A 26,354-nucleotide genomic window follows, 5' to 3' on the forward strand; every position below is an offset into this window, starting at 1 on the left:
TGGTCACTTCACTTGTGCATTTAAGACCAACTTTGGGCATAACAAACACTGCAGCCTGCAGAAAATCCCCCCGAATCCCTGTGGGACAGCAAGTTGTTCATTCCATAGCTTCATGGGTGGTTAGCTAGTTATTTGGCTTGATCTCTCCAGTGTTTTTCTCAGTTGCATCTTGCTCTTTTTTCGTCAATATTCCAAAGAGAAAACCTAAGATGTAAACTTCTGATATTAGAATTGAAGCCTGATTGGTAGCTACTTCACAGCATCGATCTGATTTTGTACCTCACTGCCTTAAATGCGTCTAAGATGCGTCACTTGCTAATCTTTTAGATTGGTTCATTGTTTCCCCTAGTTTTTTGTTAACAAAACACTTATCTTTTTGTAAGTCTACATCAAATCTAAAGAATGATGGTAAAATAATGCAGTTTTCAGCACAGCATTTTCAATACAGGCACAATTTTGCCACATTTAGATCACTGGAGAAAGTGGTTTCTACTCAGTAGTGCACTAATGTCACTTTACAATGATCTCCAATCAATTACACTTGGAATTCTTATTGATCCTTATATTGACCGATCTGTATGCCCATCCTCGGTGCCCATCTAATCTATGAAAGTAATGAGAATGACTGTAATTGAAAATGTTGACAGCTCAATGTCAGTTTTTAGTCTTTTGCTTTGTTCTTTCTAAGGTCAGTCCAGTCGTGTCCGTCAGTGTTGTGTAAAAATCTTGACATTCATCTCAGTTTTGCCTTTGGAAAGCCTCACATTTGAGTGGTTTTAATGCAACGCTACTACAGCCTTTTATTCTTTCTGAATTACAGCCAACTAGCAGTTTAATTTCTCCCAAAATACCTCTCATCTTACCCTCCGGTGCCTCAGCCGATTTTGTGAATCACAAAATCCTGTGATGTCACGCGGTGCTGAGTTACTGCATCCAACAAGACCTCAAGTTCTGTGTCATCCCCATTAAAAAATGAATTTCGCTTCGGTTCAATAAATATCTAACTAGTTTCAATACTATTGACTTCGAGACCCTGTGAAGTGAAAATTAAGTTTCAATTGGAAGTAAATCAAAAAGATTGTCGCTTACAATCTCTACTCATTACAATGATTAAAAATGAACAACTATATAAAATATGTTTCAAAATCATGAATAATGAAGCCAAGAGTAAAGAACAAACCCTCCATTCAGTTCTTGAACTCTGCGGATGCTCGACGTTCCATTTTCAATGAAATACACTTACGATCGTCTGTAAAAGGTTTATCTCAGTAATCTCTTATTCATCCCGTATTCGGGAAACAGCCTTTTTTTTTTCTAATTTCACCTCCATGCACTACAGGTGAATTGTAATTTATAATAATCAATCCCTTTTTTTCCCTTTTTATTCGGGGTAACAAAATACCATGACCGAAAATACATCATTTCCACATCATTGTTAGTGTAATAATTTTGTGCATGTGCACATCCACGCATGGCACTGTACTATTAAATTGAATTGAATGCTTTTATTCTAATTATACAAGTATCATGAGATTTAAAGCTTTCACCACAAAGTGCACAAATAACAGCAACACCCAAACAGATAAATAATAATAAGTAAATAAGTAATGTATAAATAAGTAGTCAACATAATAAATAAGTATAGTAGTATATGTGTATAATAACGTTTATAAATGTACTTAGATCATTCCTCATACTCATGGAACAAAAAACTGATCATTTAACATCTTCACATTTGTGCATAACATTTTCCCAATTTTTTAAATAAGTTGCCTACAGCAATTATCATCAAACATGCATTTACTTCACCAAGGCCCCTAAATGACTAAAAAGTCCCAAAAATAAATAAATAAAATCCAAAATAATATTTTCCATCTGTGACTTTAATGCAACCCATAAAGTAAAGTTAAATCACTTTGTTTATCCTGTCCTTTATAACTTGGAAATACATTTGCAATTAACTTTGTTTGGCATCTTGCCCCTGCTTTGTTTTTCTAAACAAAATAAAATATTTTCTCTGTTTTTTTTCTTCTGACGCCAGCCAATGAGATCCATATGCAGCATTGATGGAATTATAAACATCGTACTCCGTAAGATTGTCAGAATAATAGTTTAAAATCTTTCGTGTGTTGATCAACGCACATCTTTCTGTACTTCCCGTCTCCTTCTCAATTGCTGACAAACCCATGATGTTTTCCCGGCTGTTTGACAAATTCCTCTCGGGATGTTGCGGCTTCGAGAGTCTGTATGACAGCGCTTTCGCGCTGGGGAGCCAAAACACACAAGCGGACTTGCACAATCTGCGCGGGTGAACAAGATCTCTAAAAAAAACATTCTTCTAACACTCCCAAAAGAATAAAATATTTGGCTTCCTTGGTAAAGCACAATTGCTTAAACCGACAGATTTCACTCTGACTCATTTAAAAGATGACCTGAGTGTTGCTAGGGCAACCGTCAGAGGTGAAGACATTTGCCATCATCTCATAAGGAGGAGTGAGACCGATGTTTGAGTGTCGCACAGCATTTTAGTGGGCTTGCAGGGAAAACTGAAACGTAGTGTAAACTCCATCTTTTGGCCGTCGCTCTCGTTGGTTTCGTCGTGTTCTCCCTCTCCTCTCGCCTCTCCGGTCCTCGTCACCCCCTCTCTTGCAAAGCGCCCCCCTTCGCCGTCCTCTCTCCTCTCTGTCTGGGGTTTTGTGTCTTTGGCAACCGCTCTGGGTTTTCATGCAGTGTAAGGCAGCTGGCAAACTACAGTATGATGCTGGGGAAAGACTACATGCTGGCTATTGTCATTGTCAATTACGAGGGTAGGTGTGTTTATTGTGTGTGTGTGCGTGTGTGTTTATCAGCTGGTTTGAGTCATGCATGTGTGTGAGAAAATAGGATTCCAAGTTTTATAACCAAGGCAGTTTGCCAAATGTCTGCCTTTTTGTGCTTGTTGTTTTAAGTCTGTAGTGGTCAAATCAATGCATATACTGCACGTATGTTTACATTTGCCAAATGTTGTGCGCATATATATATTTTTTCTTCCCCTCAATTTTGCAACACGGGGTTTCTCCTCCCCTTTAGACTCAACTTGCAGCGTAGCAGGCTGCATGCAATTTGTAGCTAATGGGGCTACATTTATTTACATGGACGATGATTAAGGTTAAACTGGTGGCGTCATGTTGAGTCTTTTCATGCTGTGACAAGCCGCCTCAAACGATGCTGCGAGAAGGTGACGTTGCAAACTTTGAAGCATGATGCAGCCTTCGAATCAAGGCTGCTGGGGCTCTCTATCTCTGTGTCAGCCCCTCTCTCGCTCTTTTAGTGCCACTCTCTCTCCTCAGTGTTTATGTCCCTAATCCACATTCACTTGTCTGCTTATCTCACACCAGTACCCTCTCTGAAGAGACTTGTTGTTAGATGCCCCTGACCTATTTTCGCTTAAGTTAGAATGCTGCCAGAAGCTAAATCAGCTCATGGTTGATGTCGTTTTTTTTGTTTTGTTTTTTATGGCGAGCTATTAGTCGAGAACAATGATTTTAGGGCTGGTAAAGACATATTTCTCAGAGCATCCTTACTTTGCATTAGGCGTCAGTGAGAGCCTCGGAGCAGACTTGTATGGGATCTTGAAGAAGAACTTCTGGCGAAACCGTGGGGAGTGAATAATTTAATTTGACAGACATTTTGAGTCTACTGTTGTCAGTCAGTCAATTGTCCTGTATTTTAATGAGACATATTGCGTATACTAGTGACAGTGGTCATGTTTATACCGACCTTTTGTGGGGTCACTATTATAGTAATTGTGCATATCAGGGCATGCATACTTGCATGTATTCTGTATTCTTTTTTTTTTAAATAAGCAAATTCATTTTATTTTTTATTTTATTTATTTATTTGAAAATCATTAATGCTACATTTTGTCCTAATGAAACATACTTAGTTTTAAATGAATTAATAATGAGTTGGGAGTGTCGTTTGTGTGTGTGTACATATTTAGTCTTAACTTTATTCCCAATTCAGGGTGCCTGAAGTCAGCTATGATAGGCTCCAGCACCCCCGCAACCCTTGCGAGGATAAGCGGTAGAGAAAATGAATGAATGAATAAATCCTCCAAGCATTGGGCAGCCAAGGGGTTAATGCTTTCATTTTCTAATTACTACAAAATAGTTAAGCCTATTTTACACTCCAGACTTTCTCTAAACATTTTGGAAAAGTCCTTTTTTCCCCTAGCGCGACCTTTAAATAAATAGACATAGGGTATATATATATATATATAAACTTACGACCCTCCCAAGTGTACAATTTAGCAGGCTGTATTATAGATGGTGGGAAGATTGTTTGCCCTTCTAAGTTATTTTCCGGTCGAACAACACTAACTTATCGGAACACAGCAGTTTGTGTGCAAGCACGTGTCTGCATTTCATTCCAGCCAAGACCGACAGGGCCATCACTATAACGTATCACCTGCTGTCATCCACGCGGCACCTTAGGCTGTGTTTCATCAACATGGTCAGCACATTAAGGGCTCTCCTTGCACTCTCTCACTCTTTCTTTCTAGTACTTTTGAAAGAGAGAGCTACTATATCAGAATTTCTACCTCTAAATTTGGAAGAGAGCAGGATTGCTCTTCATGATCCTGTATTTTGAATAGTTTAGGTCGCTTAGTATCAGGAAACATTGAAACCTTTGGATGAATACCTGTCACCCAGTGGCGGGCCGTCAGGGCCTTCAAGGCCTTCTCTGCTGGCCTAAGAAATATCTGAGTCATATATTATATTTTGTCCATCAATACTTATTAGATAATTCCAAATTGTCTGTTAGCTTCCTTTCATTGCTTTCCCCCCCTGGTTGCACTGCTTCCAGATGTGTGTTTTCATATTGAAGCATTTAACCAATCACGCTTCAGCCATTATTTGTTGCCAGGGTCAGAAATCTGCCTCAAGGCCTTTACAATCAGTTCTGCAGGCTCTGCTGCATTAAACAAGGGTCGATAAGACTGTTGCTTTAACCAATCAGATTTCGAGTTGGCAACACCACAATGCCTTGTCAGAGGCGTAGGGATACGTCATTGCCTTCTCGCAGGCGTAGGGATACGTCATCGCTTTCACCAACTATGATTAGCTACCAAACTGTATCTGGAGCTAGCTGCACAAGCAAATATATTGTTATGTTGATTTAAAGCCATTTTCAAGACGGACTATGCCAGAAATGCGACAGGACAGGCTTGACTTTCAGCATTAGCTTCGATGGCGATAGAAAAGAAGGAAGAAAGAAAGGAGGATGGATATTATGTACAGTTAAAAATGATTTTTGGTGAGTAAAATATGGCTATATTCCTAATTAATATTTCAATTGTGGGCCCGGTTCTGATATCTGAAAAGCTCCAGTGTTTGTATTTAATCAATTTTCTGCTAGGAAGTGGATTTTACCCCATTTTAGTGCAATTTTTGCCGTTTCGCCGTTGATGTCCATCGCTGTCTTTTCCCGGGAAAATCACCGCCCGGCCCGGTTGTAATGTCTGAAAAGCTCCAGTATTTGTATTTAATCATTAAATGCTGCAAGGAAGTGGATTTTACCCGTTGAAGGCGCTACAAGAAAATGCAGGGACCGCCACTGCTGTCACCTGATGGTGGAGTGGTTTTTCCACCTGACTTGGGTGCGGGCAGGCGCGGGTTCGATTCCCACTCGCTGGCGATTTGTGAGTGTGAGGCGTTGTCTGTGTGTCCTACATCGGACTGGGACTGGCTCCAGCAACCCCCCGCTACTCTTACGAGGATGAATGAACGTTTCCATAAATACCTGTCAGATATTTCATTATAAAACCATTTGATACAAATGATTATGGACTTTATTTGATGAGTGGATATATTGTGAGTGATTTGCCATGTTCTGGACTTTTTAACCATCGCGGTAAGCGTAAAATGCTTCTATAAGATGTGTGTAAATGTTGTTTGCTACTTTAAGGCAAGGAGACTGTTTATTAGGGATGCGAGTGCTGTTACGGGGATTTATTGTTCGCATTTCATCTCAGCATCGGCGTGTGTTTGTGTTGGTGTCGTTTCGATACCTGCTGTATTTCCTCCAAATGTGTCGCCGTCAAGTAAATGATATCAGCCATCTGCTGTGTTGTTCAGATGTGTTCTTTATAATATAGTGAGATGTTGAAATCGCTGTGGCATCTGCAATGAATCAAGCAACGTTTTGGGCCAAGCAAAAAAAAAGAAGGAACAAAACAAAAATATAAAAGTAACAGATGTCCTCCACAGTCACACTTGTACGGTGGTTTGTGAAAATGATGTCATTTCCCCGTTGCTTATTTTGGCTTGTTTCAGCAATGGAAAGAAATGCGGCTCAAGTGCGAGCTTGTGAGAACATAAAGACAAACTTTTTAAGCAGCAAGCTTATGTTTGCTTTCTGCTTGTATTTGCATCACGTATGAATGACGTCTAAAAGACAACAGCGTGTTTATTTTTCTTGTCATTAAGTCAGTCTCAATACAGCTTTTTCAAGACTTAGCAATGCAAACTGCTTCATAGTTAATGTCTTATTTTTATTTGAATCTGTTTCTGACTATTTGTAACGTGTATCATTCGAAAAAAATGACTCAAGCTACCATAATTTCCAGATTTTTTTTTTGCATTTCACTTCTACTAAACATCGGAAAAAATAGAATTCTGTGTCTTTATAAACCAAGATTCTTTCTGCTGGGATGCACTTGATCAAGGTCATGTTTTCCCTTTAAATGTGCATGCATGAACAAAAATGCTACGATGATATGTGCAGTATTTTCTACACACTTTAAGCCTCTTACCGTTTACTTTCTGTTCATAAAAAAACGACCGTTTGTTTGAACAAATTCTAATATTTTGTTCCAACTGTCCTGGCCCGGTGAACGAGTGGTTAGCGCATTGGAAACACAGTTCTGGAGTCTAAGGTTCGATCCCAGATCGGCCCTCACGGTGTAGAGTTCATGTTCTCCCCAGGCTTGCGTGGGTTTTCTCCCGGTACGCCGGTTTTCTCCCACATAAGTATGAGTGTGAGCATGTATGATTGTCCGTCTCCTTGTGCCATGCGATTGGCTGGCCACCAATTCAGAGTATCCCCTGCCTGGTGCCCATAGTTAGCTGGGATAGGCTCCAGCACCCCCTGCAACCCTTGTGAGGATACAGAAAATGAATTTATGAATGTGGGTTAAAACATTTTTATTGTCTGTCTGAGTCGACAGATTTCCCCTTTGCAGACGGTTGTTAAAAGATGGTGGTTCAGTTTATTAATGGAAGAAGGAAGGACAGATTTAATTATCTGGATTCTGGAAGAAACCCAATATGTGTATTCCCTTGTATGCACTGATTGGCTAAAGTCTTTCCTTTTTACTGCAGATATCTGGAATGAGCAGTCATTCCAAACAGACCCAGACCTGCCACCTGGATGGAAGAAGATCACAGACATGGCGGGTATCTACTACTGGCATATTCCCACAGGTGCTACCCAGTGGGAGAAGCCCGCCACCCACCCTGCACCCCCCGGACAGACAGAAATCCAGGCGCCGGCTGAGCACGCCAGCTCGCCACCGCGTAAACAGTCGCTGAGCTCACTCAGCCCTTCCCCCACTACAGACCAAGAGGTATTTTATATCATTTAAATTATTGTATTAATAGTTGGCCTAAGGAAGAGCGGAATGAATAATGGTTCAGCGTGCTCTAACGTAAATAGGACAGACAATAGATAAACCTTTGAGAATTGCTAAATGCAATAAGGCACTTTTTTTTAATTAGTTTTATTATTCATTTGAATGCATATATTTCTGAATTATTTGAACTGTATTTGCTTTTTAAATGAATACAGTATATCAATACTAAAATAAATGTTATTATAAAATATAGAGTACCGTATTTTCCAAATGAATACAGTATATCAATACTAAAATAAATGTTATTATACAATATAAAGAGTACCGTATTTTCCGGACTATAAGTTCCACATTTTTATCATATTTTGCCCTGGCGTTTTGTGTCTGACCACTGACAGCCTGTTTTATTGTTTTTTTAAGGCTATAGTTATTTGAAAAACTTAGATTGACATGCCTATTTGGCCTGTTGTTTTCTGTTTTACTATTGTTACTTTGTTACTGCTTCTGATCAAATCAAAATGGGCCTCCCAAAAATGCAACTTATCCTTTATATATAATTTTTATAATTATTTTTTTCTCTCTTCATTGTGCGTTTGCTGCTGTCTTTTTTTGTTTAAAAGGTGTGGAAATGAGGCTTGTGGAGCATTTATACGTATAGCAACTAACAGTTAGCCTATATTATCCCAGACTATAGGGGGCCAATGGTTTCGACCATTTATATTTTCACCAACCATTAAGTACACTGGCACAATCTAAGATCCAATGTAAGAGCTCTATTAATTATGCCTCTGTAAAGATGGGGATGATGTTCAATTTTTATTATGGGTCATTAACTTAGACAGTATATTGCTGTGGTTGAGGTTTGTTGCACTGCATCATATTGAGAGCACTGCCATATATTTTAGTTGCTTTATTTAACAACTGTGTTTATTTGCTTTTGATGGATTTATTTGAGGTGTTGTGTCACAGTCTGTTGGCTGCTCTCAGTTTACCAGCCAGAGATGGATGCCGTTATTAATATTCTACGCGTGCTGAAAAAGATCCACAAAAAATGGAGATGGACATTAAGATGTGTGGTCTGAATTTAGCTTTTTTGCTATCAAGGTCATTAGTTCGCCGGTTGGTGACTTATGGAGGATTACATGATTCATTCATTTTCTGAACCGCTTATCCTCACAAACGGCGTTACATGATTTTTGACGCTAAATAATTACTCGTCTTCAAATTGTGATAAAACGTACATTTTCTCAAACGATGACAGTGCGCCTTATAATAGTATGCACCTTATATAAGGATCAATATTGGTCAATCATGCTATGACATTCCTTTTTGCGCAGCTCTATTTATCAGATGCATAATGTAAAACTGCTACTTTTACTACGTCTACTGTGCCTTTTATATAGAAAGTTTTTGAAAAAGGCCATTTATTGAAATTGCCCCATTATAGTGCGGAAAATACGCACCCTGTTTATGTGGGTTTTTGTGTGTCTGTAGCCAGGTCATGCCGAAGTTTTCTTCAGGAGCTCCACTCGCTCGGGCAGCACCACATCCGACAGCTCGGTGGAGCCTCTCAACGAACACGTCATGCCCACATGTGGGTTCGTCAACAGCTGTTATTTTGTAAGTAATGTATCTGCATGTGCTTATTTTAATGGCTTGGATAGACATGTGTCGTCTGAGCATCCTGCGAGAATTAGCCTTAGATGTAATCTATAGTTTCCTGTATACCTGACAATAAGGGAAACCTAACAAGACAGTCGAGCAATGAGCGTGAGGTCTGGAGAAGATCGTCAATTATCTGGTGGCGCAGTAGTATACAAAAGACTGTGACGATCAATCAGTCGGTGATGCAGAATGATGGATAGTCATGGGGAGAAAAGTAGATAGATTGAGGTGCGGCTAGTAGATAAAACATTGACTTGGATGAGTTGACTGATGTTGGCAGATAGATGGGCCTCAATCCATCTGGTGGAGGTGTCAATCTTTACTGCTTAGCCTTTAAATGCACCACCGTTTTTTATGCTACTTTTATTTTCTTTTTTTAAATAAACTTTTATAGGTGTATACAAATTATAGATGTGCCCAGCAAAAATTGGTCCTCATCACGCCATTTTCACAGGATTGGAATTGGGTGAAAAAAATAGGAGATGTATTTATAGGCTCTCGCTTGACAGTTCCGTTTTTTGAATGACTAGCAAATGCCAGAGTGGGTTCAGGCGTGAAGAGGTGCAAGTAGGCGCATGCATGTAAATAAGATTGTTGGTGCCAGGCTTAGCGATCAGGTAGTGGGATGTCGACTTATCAATGCGCAATATTTAATACTTTTCCTCATATTAGGGCCCCTAACCTCGCATTGTCACATCCTACTCCGATCTATCGTCCCTCCTCTTATCCTTCGGTTGGTGTCCTCTGTTAAATACGATTATATTACAATAGCAGTCAAATTACACCCAAGGAAGCTCTATTTTCCATATTGAATCACCAATTTTCTTTTTTAATACGTTTATTTTAGTGAAAAATTGTGAACATTTTTTTCCCTACTTTTGTTTTTATTTACAACTAATGAACAAAAAAATGAAGGGATTTTGGTGTCTATGTATTACCTACAGTTATATGGAAATGAGGAAAAAAAAGATTGGGTTGTCTGTGTTATAGCCATAGAATTCACCCTTTCCAACACACAACTCTTTATTCATTGGAGATGGATAGTTTCTATTCTATACCAACCATTGAAATTTAGGTTCAATTTTGGTCTTTTTTTGTCTGTTTAGCCTCGATCGGCATCGCTACAGGGAATGTCAGATCAAGAGGGTACCCCCCAGCATCAAGAAGATAAAGACAAGGTAGGAAACGTGTTCACTTCTCATTTGGCATTGCTTTTAGACCTTTTCCAGCAAATGAAATTCACCCAAGTTCTTGATGATTGTTATGTATTTTACTAATTCGAAATGGAAAGGTGAACGTTCAATAGGAGCAATGAGCTTTTTGGAGTTTCGTAGATTTTTTCCCCCCCTTTCGTTGCTCCTCATTGTAACAAACACCAGCGTGCAGTGAGCAAGTTAGTTAACAGCCTTGTTCTTTCTCTCTTCCCTTGACTCCCCCTCTCAACCTTGACTGTATGCTCACTTGTGTTTTGAACGCCATTTGTAGAAACACATGTGGGGTGATTTTGGCGGAAAGATTGATAGTGAGGTGTGGAAGGCAAGTATCATGCATTCGATGAGCCTTATCGCCACCTCAAACTGAATGTGCCAATTCATTATCATTAGATTGCTCCCCATTAACCACTTTGACAAAAGCATGTGCGGGCTGATGCTCTTTACGTCGACCAGCCGAGCACAGCGTTGTGTCAGATGCTTGATAAGCAGGAACATCTCACGGCTGCAGCAACACGCTGTCTTTCTTGTCTGGTCACTAAAATCGTCCTGCCGTATAGACATGAAAGCGTTTTTGCATATACATACATGTGAACACTCTTTGCTTGATGACGTAGTAGCATGTTCTGTTGCACATAACGCGCCATTGCTATTGCTTCATCCGGCTAGATCACTCTGCTACGCACTTTGAATGCATGCTGGTATTTAGTGTTTAATGGTTTGTAAAATGTTGGTGTCCAGCCCCTTTCACACATGTTTATACAGGACAGTGTGTTAAAAGTTGTTTTTCCTGACTACTCACGTTTGGCAAATGTGGCCTGGTTAAGGTCATTGCTCAGAAAATTAGCTAATTAACAAACTGTAACGTTCCAGTTTTAGTAAAAAGCGGCGAAAGTCGGTTAATCATGTTTTGATTTGCATAACATGTCTGGCTGTCAGCACTGTAAACTTAATTGGAAAAAAATTGAATATGCACAAGTAGTTGACAAATCACGCAGTGAAAAAAACACAATTTGTATCGTCAAACACAGACACTAAAAAAATGACACTTCTCGAAAAAACAAAAAATGCAACGGTCTGTAATTCCATGGAATGCATTTCGCAACTGTCTGCAATTCTGTGGAGCGTCCAAATATGATTCAATGAGCAAGCAGATGTTTATAACGGATTTGCAACTAAAAAAAACAATGACAGGCATTGAAAAAAAAAACCTGAAGTCGTCAAACTAACTAGAAAATGAATGTCGTAACCTTCAAGCCAGTTTACAATATATTCAATAGATGCATTATATCAGTTTTTACACTTGTTACACATACCAACCAATCAGAAAATAGTACAATAAAAAAAATCTAATGTAATCTCCTTATTAAGTGTACATTGATCTAGCGAGGCTCAATGGACCTCTGGTGTGTAGTTGCTCAGACACAGCACTTTCCTCTAATTAAAGATAATGATGAAACCTACCGATCCCACCACACAATATCTGCAAGTGTGAAGGGGGCTTTAAGTTCTTGATTATGTGTTGCGGTTGTTTATCCCTCACATTCTGACTGTGTTGCTTACATGCATCAGGACTTGCAGGCGGCCACTGTAAACCCTGACCCCAGTTTAAAGGAGTTTGAGGGTGCAACACTCCGCTACGCATCGCTTAAATTAAGGTAAAATACCAAGTCATCATTGCAAATCCACTTTAGGTTTCAATTCTATCTTAGTTCTTGTGATTCCAAGCATAATTCTCCACCTGTTTCTTCTTAGTCTCCTATCTAGCATTTAATCACTGTTAAATAACTTCCGACAAAGCAGGAAATTTACTCCTCCAATCAGGAAATGGTGGTCTGTTAGTGTAATGACTGCGCTGGTGGATTTGTGCTCAGTGCAGCTAATAATCTCCACAGCAATACTTTACTGCTAATCCCACCATTGCATCACTATAACTGTCACTACATCTCTATATATTCTATATCTACTGTTTGACATATATTTCAGGAACCGACCAGTAGTGGAAGAAGACGACTCCACCAGTGGCAACAATGATCCACAATCAAAGGTAAGGATAAGCTTTTCCTAATTCTTTCATTATCATTGACATTGACAGACAACCTTTGGCTCCAGAGCCAATTGTGGCTTTATTCCTCCTTCTATTTTTAATTTAAATGAATTACTAGGTTGATGTCCAATCCATTTGAACTGAGAAGGGCTTGAAGCCAACATTTCATCAATGTTTTAATTGCTGCTTGCTTGACAAAGCGAAGCAAATAGAGTTTTAGCAGTATACTGATACAATTTCACAATACTAATATTCACTTATCAAATTGTTGGTTGTATATTCAAAATCAGCAATAAATCCATCTTTTTATTTTTTAAGATATACAGTGGTAACTCTACTTTCGAAATTAATTTGTTCCAGAAGGGGTTTTGTAACTTGGATTTTTCATAAGTAGAGACTTATTTTCCATTAAATTCGCTCAATTCATTCCATGATCTTTATCATTACCCCCTAAACTCTTTAAAAATTAGTATACAACTTTATATGAGTCACAGAATTGTTGTTTTCTGAGTGTGTACCATCATTTTATGTTGTGTTTTCATGTGCGTATGTTTACTCAGCTGCCATTTGCATTTCCTACTAATTTAAATGGCCTAATAAATAATTCCCTTATCTTTTTCTCTTTTTATAAATACATACATTTGCATGCATATTTAATATAAAATTGGTATATACTTAGTCTACCATTTAAAGGCTCTATGGGGTAGTATTTAAGATCGGGTAACGAATTATGCTAATTCAATATAAAATATGCTTCTACTCGCATAAATAAGTTACAAAACCACTTCTAAAACGACATAATTCAATAGATAAAGGTACCACTCTACTATGAAGAACTCTTTCATAAGAAGGCCAGGTTTACTAGGTGTTGTCTGTCCCTTTTAAGTGCTACTACAGTATATGGCAAATTTAAAGAAAGACACGCAGGGCCACCTGCTGGATTTGGTGTGTACTGCTTCTCTGCTCTAAATGCAGAGTCACTGTGAAATAGCTGTTAGATGTCATTATATCTCTAAATGTAAACTTTTCATGCATTTTTTATAGTACCTTTTCAGTGTATGCATGTCGTCTTTTTTATTTGGCATGTGTAATTTAAGGGTTATGCCAGTCCCTATATTTTTTACTTGCCATATAGAGATGATGTTATGTGTGTTGGGTGAAGAATGAGCCAGACACTCAACAGGCACACTCACCCAAACATGCCCGCATCAAAAATGTAGAAAGGACTATGCGTTCCATAAATAAAACACTTTGCTCTACTTTAGCAAATGGGGTCAACCAGTGCATACTACATAAAGGGTTCCCATAGTGGTTTGTTGCATCTATATTTTCATCTCTTCATCTATCACTTCTCTGCAGAGTTGTTGTTTTTTTTCTTCCTCTTGCATTTATCCACTTTGTGCAGCCAGACGACTTTAAACTCTTAATTATTATTAATGGATTTGAAAAGTAAATTCAAGGAATACAAAATATCATATTGGATATTTTGATTGGTGTTTTCCTGTCTGTATCAACAAGGATGACGATTTGTCTCTCTTTGATTACATTTTTCAGTATTTGCGTCAAGGTTTGAGTTCGGATTGTCATCGTTAAAACATATGATAGATTGGCGTTATCACATAAGATTAGTGAGTTTTCCCCCCTTAATTAATTTCAATTGCAAAATAAACCAACCCCATCGGCTCTAATCATTTAATCATTTTAGCTGCTTAGTAATTTGCATTTACTACTGAATTTGTCTCGACTCATTAAATTCATGACTTATGGCATCGCTAGCATTGTGAAAATAATATTTTTTATTGTTGAAAATGCAATATTTTCAGGGAATTCATGATATGTGAGCACTAATTACCTCAGTCGTTGCCATTGATCCAAATTCATTTGTACCGGCTGGGAGTGATCGTTAACTTAGTTCAATGACGCCAACTCATTTTTATCGAAGTGACTGCTGGAATGGGGTTATAACATAATATGTGATTTTTGCTTCCCTCAGTGTTTTGCAGTCCGTTCTCTGGGATGGGTTGAGATGGCGGAGGAGGATTTGGCACCAGGAAAGAGCAGCGTGGCTGTAAACAACTGCATCCGGCAGCTGTCCTATTGCAAGAACGACATCCGAGACACAGTCGGCATTTGGGGCGAGGTGAGGGAAATCGGGGTTCATTTGTGCCACTATTATTTTGGAAACAGAATCTTCAATGGCCCACAACCCTTGTGAGGATAAGCAGTATGGAAAATGCACAAATCTTGAAGCGATTTACTCCTCCTATTCTCGCGCGTTCATATATTTCAAGGACTTTTTCCAAGAACTCGCAAACTTTAGTATGAAGTATTTAATTATCAGTCAAATATTGACTTGAATTGGACTCCGTCCGCTCTTGCTCGTTTTGTGTTTTTGCTGCTTTTCTGTCTTTTTTTATTTATTGCATTTTGGGATTTAGTTTTTTACCTAGGTCTACAATGTCTTGTGTGTCTTATGTCTCTCTTGCTGCTGCAACCAAGAAATTTCCCGAATACGGAATGAAATAAAGTTCTAATATAATTTAATCTGAACCAAAGCCCCTTTAATTATAGCCCTGATTTTCCCTGACAATATAAGATACAAGTGAGCCTTCATTTTGCTCATTTTTGGGATTGACTTGTGATCTCAAACTTGAGAGAGACGGCCGCTTGGTGGCAAAGAAGCTTCGATCTGATTTAATTTCACTCACAGTTTAGTTTTGTACCTTTCAGTATTAAAGCTGCAGCACCAACATGTGCACTGACAATATAGCATTCCTCTCAATAATGTATGTAAGGGGTATGCCATGTATCCTTTGCATAAAACATCTAACGTAGGAGTAATACCCTCGAGCTGAGGCCTTATTAATAAGTGTCCATATTTATTTGTGTGTGTGTGTCTTAATGTGTGCAGGGGAAGGACATGTACCTGTTGCTGGAGAATAATATGTTAAATCTGGTCGACCCGATGGACCGCAGTGTTCTTCACTCTCAGCCTATCGCCAGTATCCGCGTTTGGGGCGTTGGCCGCGACAATGGCAGGTAGGTTACCGTAGCAACATGAGGGCAAACTTCGTAAGTGTAATAGACTCCTATTGAATTTGATTGTATCATTGCATCGGTCTTCTTTGTCATATTTTTCAGTTTTATTTTTAGTGCATTAATGTGTTAGATGTGTTCAGATGGCACGGCACCCCCACCAGCACACAAAGCACACTTTAAAGGCAGCCATTGATTAATAAATGAACTGCCTGACAATACGGTGGTGCAAAAAAGTAACCAGTAGAGGGTACTGTCTTACAGAAAGAGCCTTGTTATTGATGTTTAAGATGAATAGTGTCAGGATATTTACATCAATTAGCAAATTTAAATATAATGTACTAAAAAAAGACATCAATGTAGTAAAGTTAGGGGGAAAAATTCTTATCTAATCCTAATGTTCATTGAAGATAACCCATTTGAGGTCGATTGATTTACTTCCACTTGCTTAAATTCCACAACACAAATATACACTCCCTGTATACATTTTAGTTGGACTTTCACACTTTACAAAAAAGTAAAAGATAAGTGCTGGTTGCAGCCTATTATTGCCATAAGTAGTAGTTGATTACCTCAATGGCTAAAAAGGAAACATTCTACACATCTAAACATCCTATTTAAGAGATTATTTTGCCAAAAGCCAAAAAAAGATTAAGCACACTTAAAATAAAAGTCATAGCACTCTTGTACAAGTGATTCAAATACTCTGGATTCTGAAGAAAAAATTCTAAACGCAACACTTTTGAGAAATGAACAGCTTAGAAATAGTTCACTTGGTTTTGAAATGTTATCCCATAACATTGACAATCCATTTTTTAACAACATCATGAAATACCAACAAATTCCACCGCAAACCTCATCAACAAATCAATTATACCCTTCCCTACAAAATACCACAATAATTTTCATGTCAACCATGTCAAAGCCTATCAAATGTCCTCCTTTTCATTTAATAGTTTCATGTCATTAAAAACCTGCAGCTCTCACAACAGGAAAAACAATTAATTGCAGTAACATGGCCCCTAATAGCTTAAAACAGTTTGAATGTTGGCAGCCTGCCAATTTTCCACTATTTAAAACTAATTACAGCAAATTATGTTTTGCACTCACAGGGGTCTGAAAGGGTCCTTATGAGTTTTGACATCGTCATGGCAACATTGCACACGCTGACTGTATTTAATTGCAATAGCTCGCATGCATTTGAGACTATTTGACCTTATTTATATTCCTTAAGTACTTCACCTTTATTTGTAGTGGTTTTATTGGTAGCCTTTCAGTCATCTGCAAAAAAAAAGGCTCCTCACAGAATAAAGTTAAGGGAGGGAGTTAGCTGAAGAATGGGAGAGGGGGTGAGAGGGGCTTTTCGGGGGGCTGGTCTGCTTTCCTTCTCACTTGCTATGCGGCACGGAGATTGGGGAGGATGCACTTACTATATGCAGAGTGTCTCCAAATATTCTTACCGATACAGATGAACAAAAGCACTGTGAGTATTTTTATGTATATTGTTGTTTGGAAAGGGATCAAGTTTGTGCGCATGTAAAATTTATTAGATTAGATTAAATTTTATTCATCCCGTATTGGGGATTACCCGTGTTCATTTGATGATTTGACTCGGTGAAATCGAAAAGGGAGTGGATTTGTTTTGTAAATATCAGTGAGTCTCGTTAATAATAAAGTACTTGTGGGGTTTATTACATGGAATACGCAGACAGCCGTGTGTGTCAGATGCCACTCCCCCCAAAAGTCATTATTGGAATTGAAATCTCCCACATCAATTCGCATGGGATGATGAGATTGTATTGGAAATGAGATATAACAGTATTCAACATGCATGCTTACACACTAACATTATTTTTTACTGTTTATCTGAATGATTCCATTTCTTTTTTGTCCACCATAACGCTTTGCCTGATTTCTGCACATTTGAAGTAGCATTAGAAATGGTTACCTTGTTTTTTTTTTGTTATTTCAGAGGAATTTTGTGTTTTGCTAGGTTAACTTTTCACCCCAGGATGATTGTCTTCACAACTTTCTGGAATTTCTTTTTTTCAGACATGCTTTTTTTCTTTGTTTACATTCAAAAAGCTGCCTCAGTTGAGCCCCTGCCCACCCGATGTATAAAATTACACAAATATCTCAAAATATTTACCTCTGTGACTAATTTTGTCACAAATAGCACGCATGCTTCATTTACATAATGAAAGTCCAAGACCTTTTGCACACCAGGAACCTGTTTTGAATGGTTAGAGTATTTGTAATAGTGAAACAATAATGATAAAAACAGTTTAAACAATTTGGCAAAACTTTGAACCACATAAATGCCTCAGCCAATCAAACTTTGCCTTTGACTATGACTATTTCAAGATTATTATGTTTGCCTGATCTTGTCAGGTTGTTAACTTTTGCATATTATAAGAGTCAACACTTATTTTCCCCAAATTAAATCGTAATATATTTTGCCCTGGAAAGCTTCAGCTTTTTGACAGCCAGTACAGCAAATTCTACATTAGCATTTTCAAATCTCTTTGTCGTTTTCTAACCTTTTTTACTTTCCCTCCCGGCTTCTGTGGATGCAGAGAGAGGTAAACGCATTCCTCCTCTTCTTTTGTGTCTCAACACCCCCCCCACGTAACTTTCTCGTTTCATTTCCTCCGTGTTTCTCATTTCATCGTTCTTCAAAGTGACTATGTATGAAGTGAAATACTGTAGACATCAAGGAAATGCGCAGGACCCCCTCTGTCTTTTTCTATCTATCATATACGCATATTTTAGAGGCACACAGGAATGAAAAGATCATCTCAAGAGGAGCCAGACCCTTTATGCTTATAACAGGCAGACTTACATTTCCTCTTTTCGTTCCAACGCGAAATATGAAAAAGCACAAAAGCGCCCAAAAAGGTTCTAAAAACGTACCCACCATTTTTCCGTCTGTCCCTGCATGCTATGGCCAACAAAGTTGCATCATTCTAATTTCAAGTTTGCCTTTGACAGTCACTTTCATTGCTCGCTAAAGTATTTCTCTTTCACTGGTTGCTCTCGCTTTAATTTGATCTATTCCCTCTTTTTAGTGAATTTAAAATCAGCTCCACTGGTCCCAGGAGGACGTTCTGCCCTGCAGTCATGCTGTGTTATTGACCTCTAGTGTTCATTGATTTGTCCACTTTGTGTATTTCAGTATTTGTGTGTTTGTAAATGAATCAAATTTAGCCACCATAAGCTCATACATTATCATAAAAATGGGAATCCAATGCTGAGCAAAAATCTCTTTTTAGTTGCTTCCAACTTTAATTGGAATGCTCATTTTGGCCCTCCTTCATAAAGAAAGTCCCCAAAAAGTGTGTTTAGATGATTTTCTTTTTAACGAAAGACTAGTAATCCCAAAACCAATATCAATGATTTTCATAAATTCTAAATATTTTGTCTTTTGAGAAGTGATTCCATGTATCATCTTTTTTGTTTTACTTTTAAGACAAATAATGGCTATTTTTTTCCTCACAAAAGAAGACCTACTCAGTATTCTTCCATTTTCGACAGGGATTTTGCATACGTGGCACGGGATAAAAATACAAGGATCCTAAAATGCCACGTGTTCCGCTGTGACACGCCGGCCAAAGCCATCGCCACCAGCCTCCATGAGATCTGCTCCCGGGTGAGTTCAACTCAAAAAACATACACTATACCCTGACATCTTTTTCAGACAGTGGGCTGTTTTTCCGATTATTTATATTATGATCTTTATTAAGGAAGTGCACCTGAGTTGAATATTTTTTAAATAGACAGCTGGAAAGTAAGAACTACGGTTAAGAGTAATACAGGAACATGATTGAAAACAGTATATGCTACCTCGCTAGCATTAGTGTTACTAGATGACTAGAACTTTATTTACCAAGGGGACAGCTCGTGATGAGGGGATACGTATGCCCACTAATGGCAAAGACAGTAAGAGGGAATGCAGGAAAGATTAGGCTACGACAGGGCAAAGTGAGTGTGTGGGCAGTATTTAGACCTGTTAGTTAATTTTCATCTGACTATTTTCTGTGTTGTTATTAATTACGACACCAACAAGTATAGGAAAATGACAGTGTGCATTTTTATGAATACAAGCCAAGAATTCAAAAAGAAAATGAGATGTCTGATAACAAGATTAGTCTTCCACGATTGAATTCTTGATCATTTGGTGTAATATGCTTCTGCCTGACCCCTTCTTCCCCCCCCCAAATTCAGATTATGACAGAGCGAAAGAATGCCAAAGCAATGGCAGGAGGCTCTCTCCATGACAGGATTCAGGCGGGACTAGATCTCCCATTACAAGGTTGGTTCATCAATCAAAAGCCAACCATTTATCTGTAAATCCCATTCTAATTAAGACAACCCATTTGAAATTATTTCCATTGTCCTTTTATTTAGAATTTCCCACACCAAAGAGTGAGTTGGTTCAGAATTTTCAGGTCCTCTACCTCGGAATGATGCCGGTTGCCAGACCTATAGGTATGCATTTCCTGGAGAGAAAAAAAACGAGATATGTACATTCTCACTTGAAATATATAATATAGGTCACGTGTCAAATTGGTGGCCTGGGGGCCAAATCTGGCCTGCCGCATCATTTTGTGTGGCCCGGGAAAGTTAATCATGAGTGCCGACTTTTTGATTTAGGATCAAATTAAAATGGAGAGTATAGATGTATATTAAATTTCCTGATTTTCCACCTTTTAAATCAATAATTGTAGTTTTTTAATAATTTTTTTCTGTGTTTAGTTCAAAAATCGTTTTGTAAAATCTAAAATTATATTAAAAAAATCTAAAATAAACATTGTTTTAGATCTATAAAAAACTGAATATTCAGGGCTTTTAATCAATTTATTAAAAAAAAATCTAAATATATCTAAAATGGTCCGGCCCACATGAAATTGAGTTGACATTAACGCGGCTCGCGAACCAACCCTAGTCTGACACCCCTGATATAGGTTATATAAAATAGGTAAAAATCACTGATTAAGGAGTTGCTATGAAAGTTGTTTTTTTAACTCATTGGTTGCCATTCATAGCAATAGACATTCAAAAATAAATTCAACTGGGAAGGATAATTTGATTCCAGCCCTCCTAGTCCAAATATATTGGGCATCTATATCAATGAGTTAGTAACAAGCTTTAGAGACATTTTTTAATTTCTTTCACTCCCTTTAATGGCGATAGACATTGTGAACTCTAAGGGATGGCAGTGATAGACAAAGATTGGGTTTCTATTGCCATTAATACCAGCCAATGAATGTTCGTTGGGGAATGCTATATTAAAATGTGACTATTTTCTTTACCCTTGCAGGCATGGACATACTAAATGGAGCCATAGGAAGTTTAGTCAGTTCTTCAAACAAAGAGGACTGGACTGCGGTGGCCCTCAACGTGGCTGATGCCACAGTCACAATCAGCAAAGACAAGGCACAAAAACTGAGATTATTAATTAAGAAATAATAGATCATAGATTTAAGTTGTTAAACCCAAGTGGTCCGGTTTATTTAAATGCAACATGTTTTTTTTCTTGGCGATTGCTTACACAACAACTCACGTGTTTCCAACCAGGAGGAAGAGGAGGTGCTGGTGGAGTGCCGCGTACGTTTCCTGTCATTCATGGGCGTGGGACATGACGTCCGTACTTTCGCTTTCATCATGGACGCCGGCGGTCATCGCTACGACTGTCACGTGTTCTGGTGCGAGCCCAATGCCGGGGGTGTGTCTGAGGCCGTTCAAGCTGCTTGTATGGTGAGTTGGAAAAAAACTGTTAAAAGGAATGATGGACAGGAGCAAATCTTGTGCCAGATGAGGACCATGAGATCATTTGGTTGTTTGGTCATTGCTGGAATAAAAGTGGAACATTGAAGTGGCCCTAAAAGCCAAAAATATCAGCCCAATGCGGAACTTTGCATTAACGTGCACTTTCGACATGGCAATGTCTGTTTAGTTAAACGGACGGGCATTATGCCTCTTTTTGTACCAATTTGCCGTAAAGGCAGTGTGTGCTGGGGCTTTAATGAGGAAGCAAAAAAAAGCTGTCTGCATTATAGGGCTTTACTACATTAAATTTGCATTCAGGCTGTAATGTGGGCACTTAAGTCTGGAGTGATAAATTACTTTAGAGCACAGATGCAAGTAGCTGCCTTTTTGAAAAAGAGTAAAAGACTTTAGCTTTGTTGATTGGTCATTTTAAGGGCTCAACACTTCTGTCGCTATAGTATTTCCTATCTCTCCTCTGGACATGTCCAAGCTATCCATATCTGGTCTCTATGACCTTGTGTCCAAAACGTCTAAGCTTAACTGTCACTCTTATTGTCTTATTTAAATTTAGCATCTTCATCTTGGCTACTAGTCTTTTTTTCTCCGACCTATTGTCTTTTAAGCCATACTTCATGGGTGGCATTCGTGTGCGGTCGTTTGGTCGCCGGTCTTTTGGTCGCCGGTCTTTTGGTCACCCGGACCCAAACAACGGGCGACCAAAAGACCGGCGGCAAAACAAGGTAAAACAACGCGGTCGACGCATCAATAAAAGCCAACTATGGCCCTGAGCAGTTTCACTGTGCGGACGTGTGAGTGTATAATAGTTTGTATGTACATGAGTTGTCCCCTTAAGAAGGGACATCAGTCAGGGACTTAACAAGTTCTCCAACAAAACACAATAAAAGTACGGGAAATTTGGAGCTTTTCTTTAGCCTAATAATTAATAGGGCATTAAGTATGACTAAATAATAATTCACAGTTTGTATTTAGGGAATTTGAGCAACGATTTGAAAAGGTAATTATCAATAACCTTCCGGGCGACCAAAAGACCGGCGACCAAACGACCGAGTACCGGTGGCCTCACCACTCTAAACCCCCCCCACCCTTCTCTATTTCTCAGCTGCGGTACCAGAAATGCTTGGTGGCACGTCCCCTATCCCAGAAGGCGTGCGGCTCGTCCCCCCCGGGTGACTCCGTGTCCCGTCGGGTGTCGACCAGCGTCAAGCGCGGTGTCCTCTCCCTCATCGACACCCTCAAACAGAAGCGGCCTGTCACAGAGTTGCCGCAGTGACCGGGAAAGCCCCCAACGCTACCATCTTCTCCGGTTGCCATGGTAACTACCCGCCTCACAGCGAGAAGTACCATAGACTCCTCTCACCATGAAAAGACAGCCAAGCCAAGACCCTCCAGTTTGGTCAATTTTCTTCTGCCAAAAGCAAGCGCAACACTCAATCAAGCTCACGAATATCGGGATGAGCGTGCTTTTAACACCAGACGGCTAATTGTGAACAGTGTACATAGAGGCATCTCCCACAGACAGCACACCATTGATTAGTCGTTGTTACTGCATGTGCTGCCGCATGACCTTATGCCCTTGGCCGAGGGTAGACGTCAATTACACGGTCGCCGACCTTCAGCGCTGAAGCCTCGCCGTCCAATTGGATCCGGACAAGTGGGAGGACCAGTTAAGATGAAGGAAATAAAGTAAAATCCCTCCCAAAAATGACTATTTTAGACCTCTAATCAATTTACACTAAGTCAGTAGTCGTAAAATCCTTTTGACTGTCAGTCAAAATGTGTTAAGGGGGAAAATCTACATCCAATATGGCGGACACGATGACGTATTCTAACACTTTGCCAACCTGCGGAAGGCGCTGTCTGTATATACTATATGTCTACGCCCCAACCCCCCCAAGCATAACATACAAAACACTTTAAAATGAAGTTTGAAGACCATAACTTCAATGAAGAAGGACCTTAGTAAATAAAAACATGACTTGCTTTCATGAACCTGCATGCAACCTCCCTAAATAATACTCAAGAGGCAATATCAGTCCACCACTGCTGCTTTTACATCGTGAAAGCGCAAGAAAAGACCGACGCATGGACCGAACGGTCAGAATAAAAACGAGCGGTGACCCTTCACCTGAAGCATCCCCTTCCCCCCCCTCACTCGCCATTTTTTTCACCGCTGGGATGATGGCGGATGAAAGCCATAATGGAGGAGGACACATGAGACTAGGTGGGGTGATGTTTGGCTCCCCCTAAGCAAGAAGGAAGACTGCTGCTTTGACATCCCGCAGATGTGGGCATGCTGCTGCTGCTGCTGCTGCTGGAGGAAGTGCTACTCAGTGCATTTAGACTTGTTGCTATCATTTTATATCATTTTTGTCCCATTGTGAGAAGGAAAAAAAGCAAGTTGGGTTTTTTTGGGCAAGGGCAGGGGTCGGGAAACTTTTTTGGGCCGAGAGAGCCGTAAACAATTCATATTTTTAAATGTAATTCGTCGAGAGAAAAGTAGAAATGCAAGTAAATACGTGCATTTTTTGTTGTTGTAATTTTAACACGTCAAGTGCAATAAGTGTCTGAATTATTTTAATGGTTAGGCTGTTAGTAATCAATGAGTATCAACGAGAGAAATGAAAAGAAAGCCATATACACCCATGAAAAGAGACATATCTTCCTCGCAAGCCATACGTTCCCGACCCTTGGGCTAAAGCCATTGTTCTCCGCATGAACAGGGGTATTTTTCCTATGCATTTTGGCCTCAGGTCCATATGCAAATTCAATTTTCAAATCATAAAGGGTGACTTTTTGTATAAATGCCACTCTACTCACCCTGAACGGGATTCAGTTTTAATCCCACCCACTCAAGTTAAAGGATCCATATGTAATATCAAATTAAATGCTACAACTCTTACAAACAGTCTAATTTAACATTGAGATCTACTACAAGACAAAATAAACCTAATCATGACAAATCTGAAATAAGAAAAGCTTACATATGGCTTCTTTAAAATGGAATGGACATCTATCAATGGCAACAAATGTATTAAATATCCCCTTAAAATATGTTGCATACATTTCAACCAAGGGCAATTTCGCATACACAATAATATGAGGTAATTCTCATAGACATAAGAACCTCTGAGCACCTTTTAAGGGGGATGTGTTCAATACATAACTAACAAAATATGTTGGCTTAGCTAATTTTTTGTGCTATTAGGTAAATTTGTGGAGAAAATTTGGAAAAATATAATGGTATATCATTGTTTACTCTAAATCGACCACAAGTTAACACTTCAAATTTGTTGTCACTTTTCCTTTTCTGGAAATGTTGTCCAGTCTACTGATTGGGTAAAATATCGTCAATTTTACAGTATGACTTCTAGTACCACCTGTTCATGCAGCATCCACTTGGCAGCCAGTAAATGTTTACTTTATTTTATTGCGATTTGCCAAAGATTTTTTTTAGGTTCCCGTGTACATGTGGAAGGTGCCTGAAGCCAATAATAAGTTGCTTTTGTTTGCAACAGACATCTTCCCAGACTTCTGTTTGCTTGAAAACATTTTTTTAATGAAAAACATGTTTTATTTTTCCACCATTGTTGAATTTTTTTTTTTGTTTCTCACAAGTCTCAACTTTGGTTGAACTCCTCTTTTTGCCTGACTTTAATAGCTGTAACGATCTAAACTAACATCTGCAAAAACACTAAAGCAGCACACGATATGAACAAAAAAGAGCACATTTTTTCGCTTCTTTTTGTCAGGATAATGTTGAAATGTGAACGGGTTGACAAGTGTATGTACATAGTCTTCATGTAAGGTAATATTTGCCATTCAACATATTGTCATAAGCTATCACTTTCCTTTTGAATGTGTTTCCTCATTATTTTATTAAAATGCCTTTTTCCTCCTTTTTTTTTTTTTAGACCTCACCAAATGGCCAAAGTGTAACATAACTTGTAGATAAGAAAACTTGAACAAGCAAATAATTCCTTTTTTTTCTCCACAGTTGTCAATTAAGTTGACGCCTGATCGGCAATTATCTATGCATTTTTTTTCCTAGCAAGAGTCGTTACAAAGCCTTGCATGCCCGAGGACGATGGAACGAAAGGAAGTCTGTATGTACTGAACAGAAATATTTTTATTTTATTTATTCTATTTTATAAAAGTATATACTGATTTTATTCATGGAGACTGCTGAAGTCTCACTTTGTGTCATTGTTTCAGTGCTTGCAACGCTCCAACAGGCTCTGCTTTGCAAAAATAAAATGAGAAAATATTGCAACTATAAACCAAGAGCTGGGAGCTCTCTGCTGGAGCTCCAAAAGCCGCTGCAGAGGACTCCCAGTGTCTGAGTAACAACTACAATAACAACACGCACTCCATTTCTCGCCAATGGATGTGTAGGCTCCTGTTTGCTGCTCACTGATTTGTACACGTTATCAATGTAACCAATTCTGTGAGAATAAACGGCATCTTAAAATGGACTGCTTCTGTCTTTTATCTGAATCAGACATCAAATCCCCCTCTTAATCGAAAAAGTAACTTTTACTTTAAACCTCTTCAAATATCTTTTCCTAATTAAAATTAAAGTAGAAACATATATTATATTCTATGATATATCAACATTTATACGTGTTTTTTGGCTGCCAACGAGTTACTTTAATTTTGTTTTTGTTTTATTGTCTTCCTACCTTTTCTCCAAATCCTTTGACAAAGATAGACGTCAAATATAATATTTGAACTGTGAGGGTGCTAATCACTTCAGTCACTTTCGTAACTACTTATTTATGTGACCATTTATTCATGTTGAGGACTAATCTTTGTTGACTACTACTTAATTATTATGTTGACTACTTAATTATTAATATTATTTATTTACTAATACATGTATTATTTATCTATTAATATTTATTAATTTATTTATTTACTCATTAATCTATTGTTTATCTATTAATTTATTTACTAATTAATGTATTATTTATCAATTAATATTATTTATTAA

At 38.6% G+C, this 26,354-nt stretch overlaps 1 protein-coding gene across 4 annotated transcripts in view; it reads left to right on the plus strand.

The window, feature by feature from the left end:
* Positions 1-24,928, plus strand: part of apbb2b (amyloid beta (A4) precursor protein-binding, family B, member 2b) — a 42,829-nt gene extending 17,901 nt beyond the window's left edge. The window contains exons 5-18 of one of the 4 annotated variants that reach the window (XM_077604672.1): positions 7,365-7,609; positions 9,110-9,235; positions 10,387-10,458; positions 10,766-10,816; positions 12,064-12,149; positions 12,478-12,538; positions 14,532-14,678; positions 15,450-15,577; positions 19,109-19,223; positions 19,799-19,886; positions 19,982-20,062; positions 20,895-21,010; positions 21,152-21,331; positions 22,464-24,928. In XM_077604672.1, coding sequence (XP_077460798.1) covers positions 7,365-7,609; positions 9,110-9,235; positions 10,387-10,458; positions 10,766-10,816; positions 12,064-12,149; positions 12,478-12,538; positions 14,532-14,678; positions 15,450-15,577; positions 19,109-19,223; positions 19,799-19,886; positions 19,982-20,062; positions 20,895-21,010; positions 21,152-21,331; positions 22,464-22,634 — 1,667 coding nt within the window. In that variant the 3' untranslated portion in view covers positions 22,635-24,928. Of the gene's footprint in view, positions 1-7,364; positions 7,610-9,109; positions 9,236-10,386; positions 10,459-10,765; positions 10,817-12,063; positions 12,150-12,477; positions 12,539-14,531; positions 14,679-15,449; positions 15,578-16,977; positions 17,058-18,079; positions 18,157-19,108; positions 19,224-19,798; positions 19,887-19,981; positions 20,063-20,894; positions 21,011-21,151; positions 21,332-22,463 lie in introns of those variants that run through there. The other 3 variants (XM_077604673.1, XM_077604674.1, XM_077604675.1) reach the window with 3 other exon arrangements.
* Positions 24,929-26,354: the final 1,426 nt, after the last annotated feature.

This window comes from Stigmatopora argus, chromosome 7 (genome assembly GCF_051989625.1).
Source record: "Stigmatopora argus isolate UIUO_Sarg chromosome 7, RoL_Sarg_1.0, whole genome shotgun sequence".
NCBI lineage: Eukaryota > Metazoa > Chordata > Actinopteri > Syngnathiformes > Syngnathidae > Stigmatopora > Stigmatopora argus.